The 17,781-nt window shown below is 39.2% G+C and overlaps 1 protein-coding gene across 2 annotated transcripts in view; it reads left to right on the top strand.

Annotated features, from left to right (window-relative positions):
• Positions 1 to 17,781, top strand: part of CACHD1 (cache domain containing 1) — a 217,369-nt gene that overhangs the window by 162,680 nt on the left and 36,908 nt on the right. For both annotated transcript variants that reach the window (XM_024119787.3, XM_028489306.2), the window contains exons 8-12: positions 3,538 to 3,687; positions 8,547 to 8,780; positions 12,965 to 13,114; positions 13,750 to 13,873; positions 14,671 to 14,788. In XM_024119787.3, the coding sequence (XP_023975555.1) occupies positions 3,538 to 3,687; positions 8,547 to 8,780; positions 12,965 to 13,114; positions 13,750 to 13,873; positions 14,671 to 14,788 (776 nt within the window). The remainder of the gene's footprint in view (positions 1 to 3,537; positions 3,688 to 8,546; positions 8,781 to 12,964; positions 13,115 to 13,749; positions 13,874 to 14,670; positions 14,789 to 17,781) is intronic.

Here is a 17,781-nt window from a genome sequence, read left to right as displayed (position 1 = left end):
AAAAATAAATCAGACCAAATTTGGCAGGTCTGATATCTAAAAATAGAAAAATAACTCGATTTTGCCTAAGGATAGGGCAGGAGTAGAGTCAGGGGCTGGGCAGAGACAGTGAGGATGCTTGCAGAGTGTATGTCTTATTGTTGGGACAGAAAGAAAATACACTTGGCAACTAAAGGAGCTGCAGGCTGCAGGGCCTTCTGGTTTTCCAGTTGTGGACCTGTGCCTAAAACCAGCTCTCAGTGACAGCATGTTTTATCCAGAATCATAAAGCCAAGTAAGAAAATTCAAGAGTTCATTTTAGGTCAGTCTTACAGGTGTCCAGGAATTTATCACACATAAATGACAAACCACAGGGCGATGGTTTGTTAGCTTCATGGTATATCTCTATTCCACCTGCTAGGGTCAAGTAGTATTTTCCAGTCAGAAGCTTAAGTGAGCTGTTTAGCATCCTAAAAAAATAATTTGGGCTTCCCTGGTACGCAGTGGTTGAGAGTCCGCCTGCCGATGCAGGGGACACGGGTTCGTGCCCCGGTCCGGGAAGATTCCACATGCCGCGGAGCGGCTGGGCCCGTGAGCCATGGCCACTGAGCCTGCGCGTCCGGAGCCTGTCCTCTGCAACGGGGGAGGCCCGCGTACCACAAAAAAAAATAATAATAATAAATAATAATAATAATAATTTACAGGACTGTATTTACAACACTGGAAAATGATTGACATCTAGTTTAAGACAGGGATATTCCCTAGCTTATGATATTTTTTTACATCAGCTTTCATATCTTAATTTCTGATGAAATAATATGTAATTTAAATTGGCAATTAATATTTATTAGAGAATTGTTCAAGCATCAAAATTAGCTTTAAGACTTGCTTATAGGGCTTTCCTCTTGGCGCAGTGGTTGAGAGTCCGCCTGCCGATGCAGGGGATACGGGTTCGTGCCCCGGTCTGGGAAAATCCCACATGCCGTGGAGCGGCTGGTCCCGTGAGCCATGGCCGCTGAGCCTGCGCGTCCGGAGCCTGTGCTTTGCAACGAGAGAGGCCACAACAGTGAGAGGCCCGCGTACTGAAAAAAAAAAAAAAAAAAAAAAAGACTTGCTTATATATTAAGTCTTAGTAGTAATTATTCAATTCTGCATAATAAAGGATGTTTCAGTGTCTAAAATGGAAATTTACAAACGGAAGAAAATTCTGTCATCGTACCTGATAATTGTTAGGATAATTTTTTTAATTATCTATTCCTGGGTAATAAATTACCCAACACTCACTGGCTTAAGGCAATAAACATTTATTATCTCAGTGTCTGTAGGTCAGGAATCTGGGCACAGCATGGTTGGTTGCCTCTGGCTAAAGGTATCTCATGAGGTTGCAGTTAAACTGTTGTCCACAGCTTCTGTCATCTCATAGTTCAACTTGAGAAAGATCTGCTTCTAAGTTCACTGACATGGTTGCTGGCAGATTGGATTCTGAAGGCCTCAGTACCTTCCCTCTCCATGGGATAGCTCACAACATGCTCTCTGGCTTCCCCGAGAGAGAGAGCACACAGGTGGAAGCCACTGTCTTTCTGTAACCTAATCCATCTCTTGACACCCTGTGACCTCTGCTGCATTCTGTTCACAAGAAGCCGGTCATTAAATCTGGTCCACATTCAAAGGGAGACCACACAGGAATGTGAATATCAGGAAGTGAGATCATTGGGGGACCAACCTGGAGGTTGCCTACCCCAGTAACTATAAAGCAATCTCAGATAAATGACAACCATAAAAACTTGAAGAATTAAGCATATAGCATATCAATCATTATTTCTCAATAAAAAGGTAAACATCTGTGTAGGTTGTCTTAAAAATAGATATTGAATCAGGGAATCTCAGATTAAAAAGACAGTATAAAAATCCAGCTGGCTTACTTCCCTTCCTCCATTAAAGCCATCATTCAGCCTCTGCATCTTTAATGGTAGGAAATGCACCACTTTTATTTTTGAGTAAATCCACTTGAAAGAAGTTTTCACCCTGAGCTAAAATGACTTCCCAATCATTAGCCCTGGTTGGAGAGTCATTTTACTCTAGAGTCATAGGTGCTACTTCACGCCAGTGCCAGGGTTTCGTTTTTGTTTTGTTTGTGTTGAGGTTTCTTTCTTTTCTCTTTTATCCTCTATTTACCATCACCCTTTGGTTTTCACTCTTTTTTTTAAACTATAATTGACCCTTTTTTTTAATGTTCTTTTTTTTTTTTTTACATTTAATTTTTATTTAGTTAGTTAGTTTGTTAGTTATTTTTTGGCTACGTTGGGTCTTTGTGGCTGCGTGCGGGCTTTCTCTAGTTGCAGCGAATGGGGGCTAGTCTTTGTTGTGGTGCACGGGCTTCTCATTGCAGTGGCTTCTCTTGTGGGGCACAGGCTTGAGGTGCATGGGCCTCAGTAGTTGCAGCCTGCGGGCTCAGTAGTTGTGGCTTGCGGGCTTAATTGCTCCGTGGCACGTGGGATCTTCCCGGACCAGGGATCGAACCTGTGGCCCCTGCATTGGCAGGTAGATTCTTAACCACTGTGCCACCAGGGAAGTCTGGCTTTCACTCTTAAATTAACCAGTTGATCCTCACAGCAACCCTGTGAAATAAATACTGTCATTATCCCCATTTTGTTGTAGATAAGGACATTTAGGTGTAGAAAGGTTAGGAAATGTGCCTAAAACAACCCAGACACAGCTTGAAAGTGGCACAGCTGGGATGTGAACACAAGCAACCTGGCTCCTATGTCCATGCTTTTATTGCTCTCCTACACTGATGAGTTTTAAAACAAAAATGTTTTTGGCACTACCTGGCATAGAGACAGATAACCTTACATGTCTCAGGAGACCCTGGCAGAACCACCATTTTAAAGCCTAGTCCTGGGACTTTCCTGGTAGTGCAGTGGTTAAGACTCCACGCTACTAATGCAGGGGGCCTGGGTTCGATCTCTGGTCAGGGAACTAGATCCCACATGCCACAACTAAAAGATCCTGCATGCTGCAACTAAAGATCCCACGTACCTCAACGAAGATCCCTTATGCAGCAACAAAGAGTCCGTGTGCTGCAGCTAAGACCTGGCGGAGCCAAACAAATAAAAATAAATAAATAAATATATATATATATATTTTAAAAGCCTAGTCCCCCAAAAAATGTGTGTTCCTGGGGAAGACCCTGAGACACTAAGGAAAAGGTAAATCAGGTTCTGAATCCTCCATTTCAGAAGGCAGGAAAGATGTCCGTTTAGGATGGCTAAATTACCACAACCGTAGATGCCTAAAGGAACACACCTTTTTCGATCTGGTGAACTCATTAGGAACATCTCCTTACCTGACACTGGGTAAATGAGGCCCCGTGGCCCACCACTGGCAGGATGAAGGAGCAGCGGATGCAGGAAGACGGAAGCCTGGCATCAGATGGGCAGGAGTAGGAACGGTGGACCGGGCAGGTCCTCAAGGCAGGAAAGCCCAGTGAAAGAGAAACTGAGTAGCTGCCTTTAGCCAGACTCTGATGTAACATTCAGTTTGCATGTTTTTGTTTAGATACAGACATGGTCATCATTTACCTGTCTGCTGGCATTACATCAAAGGACTCTTCAGAAGAAGATAAAAAGGCGACTCTCCGTGTCATCAGTGAAGAAAATAGTTTTCTAAACAACTCCGTAATGATTCTCACCTACGCCCTCATGAACGGTAGGTAGTGTTTCGAGATTCTTTTCTTTCAGATGAAAGTTCTGTCTAAGTGCGTGCTGCTTTCAAAAAAATAACGAAGAACCATCACAGGGTGCTTTGATGAAGGGTATAAGAAGCAGATTCCTTCCCAAGCCCGTCTTTCTCTACCTCCCATGGGTACTCAGGGTGTGTGTTAGGATGTCCCTATCTCTCCATCTCTCTCTCTCTGGCCAGCTGCTCATTTCTAAACCGTCACCAGTTACGTGGTCTTGCACAGGATTCTGTACAGATCCATTTTTTTCACTTCTCCTCATATTCTTGGATTTTGATACTGCATAGAGGTTATTAACTTATCTCATTGATTTAAGAGCAGGAAGCTGAAGTACTGACCTAGATTCTTCTGTATAACCAGGACCGTAAATATCACATTTCCCTGCAGAATCACTACCTGGAGCCTCTTGTGACACTCTCTCCACCTCCCCTTCCGTAGCTGTGTCATTGGAGATGTGAATTTATCTACTTGACAGGGTTATTGTGAAGACTAACCCCGACGAACAGTAGGCACCCAGGACAGTGCCAGGCACTTGCTAGGTGCTCATTAAGGTTGATTGTGTTGCTATTAAATCAGACAGTATGTGAGAGTGTTTAGTAAACTAGCAAATCTGAGGAAATACTCATTATTTTTCCTTCAGCAATTTAACCATCCCCCAGTCTGATGAAAGCCCAATTTTCCCGCCTCTCTGCTGTGTCATGTCCCTTCCACCTGTTAATACACAGCTCTTCGTCCTCTTCTTTGGGTCCCTTTCCCTCAGTGTTCAAAGTGGCCCCGTTCTCTTGTTTTTAAGAGAGCATGTCTTGATCCAGCAGCCCTTCCCACCTATGGGCTTTTATCTCCCCTATCCACTTTCAGATTTCCATGCAGAACCGGTGGCTTTAGGGACACCGGGTCTCATATTTTAATGGGATAAGGATATATTAGAGACTCATTTTTTAAATGCAGGCTCCCAGGCAGTAACTACAGATTTATACTCAGACCCTCTTAGATGGGGTCCAGGAATCTGTGTTTTGGCCAGCATGATTTTTTTGCAGATATTTTTGTGGACTGCATACACGTGGAAGAACACAGGGGCTGGTGTCTAGAGATTCTCAATTTCAGTCTCCATTTCCTAGCCATGTGGCTTATGGCAAATTACTTAATCTCTTGAGGGCCTCAGTTTTATCTGTAAAATGAAAAGAATAAAGTCTTCATAGGATAGCAGTGATAATAAATATACAAGATATGTTGTGTTTATTGAGCATATACCATATACAACATAGTGCACTGAGGTCTTAGAGCTGTAGTACACAAAATCTCTGCCTTCAAGAAGCCCTTGACCCAGTGAAGAAGACAGACAAGGCAGATGAATTAAATGCAATAGTACAGGAGTAAGGAAACATAAAAGGAAGTGGTCATGTCTTTTCCATTCAATTTGAAGGTCTGCCCAGGCAGATACTGAGTAAAGAAGTTTTCTTGCTGTCACCCATCTCTTCACTGTTCCGAGATCTTCCCACTGGAGTATCTTGTGCTCTTGCTGTGCCCCTGATAATTCCATTCTTTGAAACTTCTGGTTACTTCCCTCTAACTATTCTCATCTTTTTTCTTTCTCCCCTTAATCTAGCCTGACATGTGTTCTCATTGCAAGTTTTCCACCTCTCTGAGAGATATCTCTGAACGTTGTTCACGAGGGTTGACAACATTCCTTTAACTCTGTCAATTCAAATAGGGAAGCAGAGCCACTATGAAAATTTTGGTACAACAAATTTATTATCAGAATAAGAGTGTATACTGTTGGTGGGAATGTAAATTGGTACAGCCACTATGGAAAACAATATGGAAGTTCCTTAAAAAACTAAGACTTGAGCTACCATATGATCTAGCAATCCCACTCCTAGGTTTATATCTGGAAAAGACAAAAATTCTAATTCAAAAAGATACATGCACCCCAATGTTCATAGCAGCGCTATTTATAATGGCCAAGACATGGAAACAACCCAAGTGCCCATCAACAGATGATTAGTTTAAGAAGATGTGGTGTAATATATATGGAATCTAAAAAAAAAAAAAAAAAAAAGTTCTGAAGAACCTAGGGGCAGGACAGGAATAAAGACGCAGATGTAGAGAATGCACTTGAGGACACAGAGAGAGGGAAGGGTTAAGCTGGGACGAAGTGAGAGAGTAGCATGGACATATATACACTACCAAATGTAAAATAGCTAGCTAGTGGGAAGCAGCTGCATAGCACAGGGAGATCAGCTCGGTGCTTTGTGACCACCTAGAGGGGTGGGATAGGGAGGGTGGGAGGGAGACGCAAGAGGGAGGAGATATGGAGATATGTGTATATGTATAGCTGATTCACTTTATACAGCAGAAACTAACACCATTGTAAAGCAATTATACTCCAATAAAGATGTTTAGAAAGAAAAGATTTGGTGTATATATACAATGGAATATTTCTCAGCCATAAAAAAGAATGAAATACTGTCATTTGCAGCAACATGGATGAACCTAGAGAATATTATACTAAGTGAAGTAGTCAGACAAAGACAAATATGAGATCACGTATGTGTGGAATCTTAAAAAATACAAAATTATCATATATAATGTATTATATATATAATACATATCTATATATAAAACAGAAACAGACTCACAGACATAGAAAACACACCAAAAGGGAAAGGGCTTGGGGGGAGGGATAAATTAGGAGTATGGGATTAACAAATAGAAACTACTATACATAAAATAGATAAGCAACAAGGATTTACTGTATAACACAGGGAACTATATTCATTATCTTATAATGGAAAATAATCTGAAAAAATATATGTATATAACTGAATCACTTTGCTATACCCCTGAAACCAGCACAATATTGTAAATCAACTATACTCCAATTAAAAAAAAGAGTGTACACAATTATGGGGGGAAACTGTAAGAGTAAAGATGCAAAAAGAGGAATTGACAACTCAAAGGTTATTAACCAGCTCTGGTCTGGGTGAACAAGTTGGAACTTGCAGGGATTTCTGGAGGCTAGGAACACTGAAGACTGCTTAGGAGGTCTGGTGTAGAAGTCTATGAGAGGTTGTTGGCTTTTCATGGCTGCTACCCCTGTGAATTCTCAGTGAAGCATCTGGAGTGGGGTTGCCCTTGGTGAGTATGCCAGCAGTTGGGAAAGGGAACTGAACACAGAGCAGAAGAGTGGGACGAACTGGAACATTCTGGTTCCTCTATGTCTGTCTCTTAACATCTCTCTCTTCACCGCTTAAATCTTACAACACTTCACTTTTGACCACCTTTAACCTGGAAGCATAGAAGAAAGGGGATTGTGGGAAATGCAGTTTCCAGCATGACCACATTGATGATAGAATAATCCAGTCTGCCACCCTACTGACTCTCCTGCCACCCCTGCATAACATTTCATGATGGAGTGACATAAAAAAATGGAGTGACATAAAGTAACCCAATCTTTGATATCCTGTACTGTGCTTCTTTGTCTAGTAGATGTTCCTGTTTGTTACTTTTCTTGTACATTTTGAAAGAGCCATGCAGTGCATGACAAAGAAAGGAAATGTGTTTTATTGCCTTGAAGTTGTCTCCTTTTATCATTCACCCCTGTGAGTTTATCAAGGGTGTAAGATCAGGGATCAATCACGTCTTTTGTGTTGTCTTTTACTCCCGGACACGGGAGGTGAGTGTCTTTTACCACTCACCTCCCATGTGAATTCTGTGTCAAGCAAAGGCAACAATAATCTGATTCAGACTTTCCTTTAGCATTGTCTGAGTGGAGCAAAATCCAAATTATTTACATACAGCATGTGAAGAAAGAAATTATACCCATTATATCTTGCCGTGACTTTAGAAATGGACTTACAAGGCTAGAAGTATATATACTTCCTATTTAGAAATGATAAAGTCACTTAAGGTTGGTGAACCATGAACTCTTCAGATTTTTTTTAATGACTAAGCAGTTCAAGAACATGAGGCAAAACCTTTTTAAAACTCATTGGTAGAGTCTCAGTAGTGACTGAAATCATTTGAATTTGTTTACAATGGTACCCATATGGGACCAGTTACTAATCCTTTTGACTGTGTTCCAACAATAGCAAACCAAAATTTTAAAAAAGGTTTATTAAATTTATTTTTGTGCTATAGATTACAGATGTTGTAGAACAATTCAGCCCAGTATGCCTGAATCTTTTACAAAAATTTTAAAACTCTAAACATAAAAAAAGTATACTAGATAAATCAAATCCAGTATTATCCTAACAATATAAAGCATGAAAACATTTGTAAGTAAAATGAGCTTAAAGAAACAGGGTTTGGAGACACCACTCAATACAATCCATAATTCTTTCATTTAGTTGCATGAGACTTTGGCAAGTGTTTAATAGGCAAAGAGGTAAGAAATGAAATGGTAAACCTCTGTCCTTTAAAACTCTTACAACTTCATCTACTAATTTAAATTAAATGCAAACTTGTTAATCATTACTTTTGCTTTCAAATATTAAATGCAGAAAAATAATTTAAATTTTATAATTAAACTTTAAGGGAAGAACATCCTTGCTGGATGGGGTTCCTTTATTTACTCATGTGTTTTTCATCATTGCCTTTTGAAGAATTCCTTTGCCCTCTTGACTATTTGAGGAAAGATCACGCCTCCAGCTTTGTTCATCAGCAGGAACTGGTTGGTATCTGTGTCCTGAGTCCACACCGTCTCTGCAAAGACCCCCTTGGCATTGCAAGACCTCATCCAGACCCTTATTAGATCTAAATGGCAAAGTTATTATATGGATATCCACTGTTTTGTTTTACATTGTCTTCCCTTGGCTTTTTATTTTAGATGGGGTGACTGGTTTGAAAGAGCTGGCTTTTCTGAGAGATCTTGCTGAGCAGAACTCAGGGAAGTATGGCGTGCTGGACCGGACAGGCTTGCCTGTGATTAAGGGCAGCATGATGGTGCTGAACCAGCTGAGTAACCTGGAGACCACAGTTGGCAGGTTCTATACCAACCTTCCCAACCGGATGATTGATGAAGCTGTCTTTAGCCTCCCCTTCTCTGATGAGATGGGAGACGGTGAGTTTGGAGAAAACTTCCTACTAAAGGAAGGGGGAAAGAAATGGGCAGGAGTCAAACAGTAACTTTTAAATGTTGTTCAATACTTACCATGTGAGCATTAGGGAATGTGGGCAGGCAAGGGAGTGGGCATCACTTTGTCTGGTCAGAGGATTGTGTAGCCTCCTGCCATTGGTCCAGTTAGCACTGTATTCTAGAGCAGAAATCCCCAGCCCTATTTTTTCCTCATTGCCCTAGCCTCAGTCAACATAATGGGTACATCTACTAGGGAAGCTTTGTGAGGATTCCCCAAGATCTAAAGGTGAGGGATTCTGGAACTAAAGAGTAACTTTGCATAGCAGATGGTAAATAAAAGTCAGAAGTGCTTGGAATTCGGCCTCAAGGGCAAGGCAACACAATGTCGTCAAATAGATACAGGCTTGACATGGAGAGGATTTCAAATCCCACTCTACCACTTACGCTGTTGGCCTTGGTAATGTATTTAATCTTGTTAATTCACATCTGGTTATCTGTTCTAAATGTAATGACATCTTTCATGTAATACATCTTTGAGTTATTAGGTTTATAAGATTATATTACTGCCCAGCATACCTCTCAATAATGATGACTGCTGTTTATTTATTATTTTACTTTTGTTGTCATTACTATTATTGTTATCGCTATCCTGATGTCACAAGTTACCCATAATATGATGTTGGGTAAAGTGTTTAATCTTCACATGATTAAACTTTTGGTCTTTAAAGTAGAAAAAATCATATTTCCATCAAAGTAGTTGTGAAGATGAAATGCACTAGTATATGTAAAGCATCTAGAACAATGCCAGGCCAACAGTGTGTGCTCACTAAAAATACAGCTTTTTTTTTTTTCCTCCTCATATTCTTACTTATCTTTTTCCCCCACATCCTTCCCTCTCTTCTTTCTTGATAGAGAAGGTTAAACTAGACAGACAGCATCACCGTATGAGATCTTGTTTTTATGTTCCATTAACTAGGAATTTTCACAAGTATATATTCAGAGAAAACTCATGTATAAAAAGTAATAAGCCTTATAGAGACTGTGTTTTCTAGAAACTAGGTAGACATGTTCTCTTTATAAGGAAGAAATATGGTTGCTACTGCTAACCTCAATTTTTTTTTCCTTCCTAGTTCTGGCAGGGCCAACAGATGTGTAGAGAATAGAAACTCCCACCTTTAGATAAAGTTATTTCCTTTTGTAGGGAAATGTCAAGTCTTAAATGCGAGTGACCTTAAAGTGTTAACCAACGTGACTGAGTGCCAGTCAAGCATTGTGTCAGGCAGTGATGGGCAAGGCACACATCTAACCCTCAACAAGCATTTTAATCTGCTAAGAGAAAAACAGATCAACGAATCATGATAATTCTGTGTGAAAGGAACTGAGACAGATGTAGAAACTGAGTGCTGTACAAGCACAGAGGATTATGCCGTCAAATTCTCTTACCATTAGTGGTATCAGGCAGAGTAGGACCTTTGCTGAAAATTACTCTACCATCCAGAGAACTACCATGAATACTTGAAATTAAATTATGTGCAAAGCTGATGCTTTCCAAAGTGTAGTCCTTAGGGTCTGTTTTATGACTCCTATGCAGTGAGTTTCAGTGATTGGTTTACAGGTCTGCTGCATTCCCCTACTTGAGTGTGTCATTTTCATCTTTGTATCTTCAGTCCCTAGAATTACTGGGTGACACCTCCTCTAGCTCCATGACAAGGGGACCCTGAGTCTAGGGAAACTCACGTTTACGTGGCTCTAATTCAAAACCTCCACAGATTCAAGTATCAGTTACTGGACATATGTCTTTTAAAATGCAAGTCTGTGTGCTTTAAATTAAAGTAGGGAGGGTGTATGGGTATTTCATTAAGTGTAGGAAGAGCTTAGCATACTTTATTTGCCACAATGGGATAAAGAGTCTTCTGTCCAAATTGCTAATTGAAAAGTAAGACTGGGCTTCCCTGGTGGCGCAGTGGTTGAGAATCCGCCTGCCGATGCAGGGCACACGGGTTCGTGCCTGGGTCCGGGAAGATCCCACATGCCGCGGAGCGGCTGAGCCTGTGCGTCCGGAGCCTGTGCTCCGCAACGGGAGAGGCCACAACAGTGAGAGGCCCGCGTACCGCAAAAAAAAAAAAAAAAAAAAAAATGAAAAGAAAAGTAAGACTGCGTTTCTTTTATCAGGCTTGCTCTCAGTATGTCCAGAGGAGAATTGAATTTTGAAGTGAGCATGCGGTCTCCGAGTATTTCTGTTGTACTTTACTACTCTATGAAAATGGCTTTAATCTTAGACCAAAGCCCAGGGGAATGTGCTGTGCAGACTGTGACCTCTGTCTCCCTGCTGACCCTCACAGCGCTGCTCCCATCACTTGTAACCCCTTTGTCCAGGGATACCTGAGTAAAAACCTCCTCCAAAATGCATTTTTAAAACCTTCTTATTTACTTATTATTTTTAAAATGTTTTAAAACCAATACATAGCATTCTAAATGTTGACTTCTTAAAGAATGCTTTTGAAATTATAATAGACACCCATTGCATAACTTTTCTTTTTTCTTGTCTTATTGAGATGTAATTGACATACAACATAGCATTAGTTTTAGGTGTACAACATAATGATTTGATATATGTATATATTGCAGAATAATGACCCCAGTAAGCTTAGTTAATACCAACCACCTCACATAGTAATAATTTGTTTCTTGTGTTGAGAACTTGTAAGATCTACTCTCAGCAACTTTCAAATATGCAATACTGTACTGTTAACTATAGTCCCTGTGCTGTACATCCCCGAACTTATTTATCTTGTAACAGGGCATAACTTTTCACAAGGTTTTTCAGTGTTGCATCCACTTCTTTCTACCAAGTGTTGCATTTAATTGGCCTTTGCAATCACAACAACTCAGTAATACTTGGAGTGGACATCAGACATGATTCTCTCTGTAGAAGACTTCAGAGATCCAAATCCCTTTCCTGGTATTGATAGAAGAAAGGCTTTCTGATGTGCTGCAAAAGCATGAACGTGTCATCAAGTGCAGGAAAATACAAGAGCAAGATGGAGAGAAACGATCCATCGTTTTGTTTTAAGTTTCATTTAGAGCCATAGGGTTGTAGAATTGCTAGGGTCCTAGAGATCACTTTGTCTCAGCTCCCCATGTGGTACATAAAGTGATGCATTCAGAGAGGTGGAACAACTTGCCCAGCCCAGCAGTAGAACTGGAAGGACAGCCAGCTGGCCTGGGGCTTGAGGCCACGCACTGACTGCTATCCATGCCCTCTCCTTCTGTACGTCTTCCTCCCCTTGGCTTTTCCCTTTCCCTACTTATCCTATTGTTTTTCTATGGCCTGTGAGCTAAGAATGGTTTTTATATATTTAAAGCTTTGTTGGAAAAGAAAAAAGTATGTGCAACAGAGAATGTATGGCTCACAGTGCTTAAAATATCTACTATCTGACCCTTTACATAAAATTTACAAACTCCTGGCCCAAGTGACTAGAAATATATTCCTTTAGAACCTTAGTGTCTCCTTCTAAGTGGTCAGATAATAAGATTCTGTACCTTTCTAGGTTTTTTTTTCTCATCATCTTCTGTTTTTGGATAGGATTCATTAATAAAATCTAGTACCTTATAAGCTTTCCTTTATCCATAATCTCTTTCATTTAACAACCCCTAGAAATTAGTAAGGCAGTTACTACTGTGTCCTTTAAACAGACATGAAGACCAAGGCTCAAAGTTATGTCCAGTGTCACATGTGTTATACATAAGGGGCACAGCTGGGCTAGAACCCAGAATTTTAGATTCTTTGTCCAGTGGTCTTTCAAATTCAACTGAATCATCCTCACTTCAGGAAGCAGAATGATGTGTATTAAGTGTTGCTGATGTTTTGCACTGATCTGGAATAGCATGTCCTTTTAGGTGAAAAAATAGTGGAAAATATACAAATTCCCTCCATTTAAGTTAACTAAGCTATCTGAACCCCCAAAAGAGTCTATTTTCCTCACACTCTAACTCCCTTATGCTGTCTGCAAAGGCAGTGCTTGGTTACTGGATCACACGGAAAACTTTTCTTCAGAGTAAATTGAGACGGCTGATATTAGCCTTCACAGTTCCCTGGAGTACAGCGCCAGCCTTTGTTCAGTGCCTTTTCTGCCATCCTTTGAATATTTTTTGTTTTTAACCCATAGGTTTGATAATGACTGTGAGTAAACCCTGTTATTTTGGAAACCTCCTTCTGGGAATTGTAGGAGTGGATGTGAACTTGGCTTACATCCTTGAAGATGTGACATATTACCAAGATTCTTTGGCTTCCTATACTTTTCTCATAGATGACAAAGGTAATCTGCTAAAATCTAATCATAGGAAAGAATGATTTCTTTAGCATCTCGGAGAAAATCATCTAGACATTCTGATACTAACAAAGGAAAATGATAGTATTTGTAGAAAAACTGTGTGACTAGGACTACTCATAATTCATAGAGCACCTCAACGATGGCAAAATGAATCTAAAAATTATGCATTTGTTTCTGTGTTGTGTTGAGAGATAGGTAACCGTTATTTTGTAATATCAGGAAATTAGACTTGAGGATTGAACGACACATAGAATGTGATCCTTTGGATCCCTTTTTGGTCTATATTGTTTTCTTTACATTTACTGGCATTAAAGTTTTATGTGATAGATTAGAATATTTTATGAAACGAAAACCAAATGACCAGTACCTCAGAAATACTCTTGATGAGGCAGATGTCCGATAATTTAAGGTATCTTGCTACACTTCCAGAGTTTTATGCAAGAACACATAAAATAAGTTCAGTTTTTTATTGGACTGCTGAGTTACAGACTGAGAAATTGAGTGTCGGGCAGCCATCCCAGAGTATCCCGTATTTCAAACTTGTGATGGGCACTTTTCTCAGAATCAGTACTTCCTACAACATGTTTCCCATAGCATGCGTTTTTGTTTTCTTCTTTCAGGGTACACCCTTATGCACCCATCTCTTACCAGGCCATATTTACTATCGGAACCCCCCCTTCATACCGATATCATCCATTATGAAAATATCCCCAAATTTGAGTTGGTTCGGCAAAATATCCTAAGGTAAGGAAAAGATGAGGGTCGTAGTATTTTGTTTTTCTCTGAGAATAGGATCCATTGAGGTCAAATACGAGTGTTTATAATAGGATATAAAACAAGTGTACAAATTATTTTAATGGTATCAAAAGTGTAATTTTAATATAAGAATCGTAGCCAAAATTTTGTTTACTTTGTAAAACAGGTAAGATCTCTCAGAACTATTATTTGGGGGAAATGTCTTGTAAATCAAATTCTTATGTTCACGTTGCCTTTAGTTGTAAAATCAGATATATCTTATCTCATTTTTTAAAATGCTCCAGTTATATCAAGTGGAAAAATTTTGGCAAAATAAGAGGGTTAAGTTGAGGACCAGCTCCAGAGCATGCCAAAAAATAGCTTGGCAAATTAGCGTCCATTCCAAGTTGACAGCACAATCATATACAACGTTTTCTCTTGAAATAAGGAACAGATTGGATTTTTTCCCACCGTGATACATTATTTTGGCAGATGGTAACCTACAGAGAAATGGGTCTTTGTGCTCATTGGTTGTAAATTAATGACTGAGTGATTTGAGACAAGTTGGTCTCTGGAAAGAATTACAACTGGGGGGCAGGGTAGAGAGTAAGGAATGTTTCTGGTGCAGAGCTGACAGAATGCTTTTGCAAAATTGAAAATCTCACATTATCTCTTTCAAAAGTGATGAGCTTCATTGCTTTTCAAAATCAGGAGGTGGTCATTGACTCACAGCATCTTCCCTGCCTTTAATTAAGTGCTTCATTTTATCTTTTGCCTGAAGTATTGCATTCTGTTTGCCAACGCAGCCTCCCTCTGGGCAGCCAGATTATCGCAGTCCCTGTGAACTCATCCCTGTCCTGGCACATAAACAAGCTGAGAGAAACTGGAAAGGAGGCCTACAACGTTAGCTATGCCTGGAAGATGGTGAGTGAGAGGAAGCCTCCTTTGCCTGAGGAGCTGTGGGGTGCTGCGTTCTTCCTCATACGGGAATTGTAGGGAACATTGGTCTGATAAAGGTTACTAAATCAGTTTTAAAGTGACTGGAAAAAGAAGAGATTCCACAGAAATTTTATATATTTTTTTCCTTTTTTGTTTATAAAACCAGTCATTGTTCATGATGAATAAATCAAGCCATATAAAAAATAAAAAAGTGACCTCTGCCCTTTCCCCTCCTGACTTTTACCTCCCGTCTCCCAGAGGTAACCACTTTGATCATTTTCCAGAAAATTATTATTCACACACAGGCGTGTATCTCTGTGTGTGTATGTGCGTGTGCACACAACTTTAATGGCTCTGTAGTATTGCATTACATAGACGGATTAAATTTCTTTTAACAGTCCCTTGTTAATACACATTTAGATTGTGTCCAGTTTTGTTTTTATCATTTTCAACTCATATTGCGGAAGTTGGGAGTTGAAAAGGAGATATGAAACCATAAATGTCCTCTGTTGATGCCAAGGAAAAGAAAGGTTTAGATTAGAATGTGGATTATTCCCACATGTCACAAGCAGATTGACAGTGTAGCTGTACCTGTGGCACGCACTTCAGCTTTCTTTCACTAGCCTCGTTCAGATACTAGGCCTCGAAGAATCATAGAGAAATAGAATCTGACACACACTGTCCATCTTACTTGTGTTTTTGCCCTTCAGTCCCTCTTCCAAGCATAGCATAATGGGGCCCTAAATACTGTAATTGACTAAAAGAATAGTGGACTTTGATTTTCTTTATCATCAAATATTAATCATTAAACTTAAAATGCAGTCATACTTGAGATTCCCTTGGAGGACCATATCTGGTGTTTTACCTGTTGTTGACTCCAAATGGATCTGTTTATTCATCCATTTAAAAAATGCTTATTGAACATTGACTATGAACTAAGAAGAATGATATTGCCTCTGCCCTCATAGAGCATCCAGCTTAGTGGTAGATGCAGAGAATTCACCAACTCTGTACAGTGTCTGCATAGGAATGACAGGAATTAGGAATAGCCAACACACCTTCAGACATGACTCTCCTGTGACCTTTCTGTTTGGTTTTTAAAGCATCATGTGGCAAGGGTAATTTCTAAAATGGAAATGAAATTAAACAAAATAATAAAATCATTTGAGAAATACATTTACAAGCCTGATTCTACTGATATTTTACTGATAATGCAGATTTGAAAAAGGTCAAAGTCTATTTTGAAACTCCCTGAGTCAGCTCATTTTCAGGAATTTTTTTGAGAATGATTGCACCATCTGCCCTTATTTTTATAATTATACAATTTTAAAATAAAGTCTAATTGCTTAATGTTTCACATCAGAAAGAGTGAGCCAGACACCAGAATTCTGAATTAAAGGATACTTTTATATTTCAAATTGAAGATTGCTTATCTTACAGTATATCCTGATTGAAAGCAATTACAGTTACATCCTGGGAAAATATCTATATTAATGTTTGTTGGCATTAAAAGAGAAAGAAGGAAATGGAGGCATTTTAAGACCTTCTTTGTACAGTAAATAAACCTAGTGTTAACATTTTGGAAAGAGTATTATCTTCTTAAGATGGTCTTTCTTCAGTCATACAGGTAAATTCTGGCTACTCTACTTAGCCAAATGGATATAATCATGTAGTTACTTGAGGTAGAACTGTTAGTTTTCTCAGAGTTCTGAAATTGTTAAAAACATCACTATTAAGTGAAAAATTAAAGAGGTAATAAATAATGAAATAGAAGTTAAAAAGGCTTGCCTGGTTCCCCAGGAATAAGAATAAGTATGTTTAAGCTTTTTTTAGTTACACTGGAGGGGGGGGTGGATAGGTACTCTTCTTGTCCTCAAGAATAAAATGGATTCTTCTACTAAATATAATTTAAATAGATTTAAATAGATTTAGTTTATGTTGATAATAATAGATTAAACTGCTTAGCATCTGTAGATATAGCAGATACTGGTGGATTTTTTTTTCACTGAATTAATTTAAATGTAAAATGAGAGATTACGTTAGCAGTATTAAGAGATTACTACTCTGTCACTGTGTAACCCCAGTCCATCTTTGAGCATATGAGGCTTCATGCTGTGACAGAAGGAACTATTGACCATCAGAAGTATTGCAATATTCCTGTGTTACACGGTCATGGTTCACTTCAAAACATGAATCCCATGGACAGTCAGTGAAAAAAAACCACTCCCCAGTCATGGAGAGTTCTTCTAGATATGTTATACGTAGTTCCTTATTGCAAAGACTGTTTTTTCAGCTAAGAACACAATAGGAAGGAGACCTGTATTGAAATCTGTTTTCCTTTCCAGCTAAAAACTATTTATAAAGTGTTGCTTTTAGATGCTTAGGGTAATTTTTTTTTTTTCTCCCTCAGAATTGACCCAATTATAAAATTGTATTCTGGTCATTCTGGTAAAGTTTTTGCCTTTTGCTTCCTTAGAACATGCAACACAGGAAACAAACTCAAAGGATGACTGTGTGAGATGTGAAGAGGGGAAATAGTAAATGCCACTTCAGAACACTCTGTCACTCTCTCATTTGTTGGGTGGAGGAAGAGGATTAAATTTGCTAATCTAATTGAATATCCTTGGCAGCGGTACTTGAAAGCAATTCCAGGAAGATGTGTTTAAAAAGATTCTGCAACCATCTTCAGAAATCGTACATTACACTGAACTCTAACCTGCCTAGTTAAAAAATTTCTCCTTGACCGTTAAGTAAATCCTTTGAGCTCCTTTGGTTCTGACCATCTATAGTTCTGACTTAGCTGGTTATCACTCTTTTCATTTATTTACAAACCATCTTTTAAATTCTGTTCATCTCAATATAATGGACTTAGAGAAGTTTGGCTTTCTTGTATTTTTAAGTCAAGGAGCTGGAACTAAGTAGTTTGACGGCTTTTGCCTCATTAGTGGTCATTTTTCCCACCAAATTTTATTCAAGCA

The sequence above is a fragment of the Physeter macrocephalus genome, chromosome 4 (assembly GCF_002837175.3).
Source record: "Physeter macrocephalus isolate SW-GA chromosome 4, ASM283717v5, whole genome shotgun sequence".
Lineage (NCBI taxonomy): Eukaryota > Metazoa > Chordata > Mammalia > Artiodactyla > Physeteridae > Physeter > Physeter macrocephalus.
Note: the sequence above shows the minus strand (reverse complement) of the source record. Positions and strands in the feature narration are given on the sequence as shown.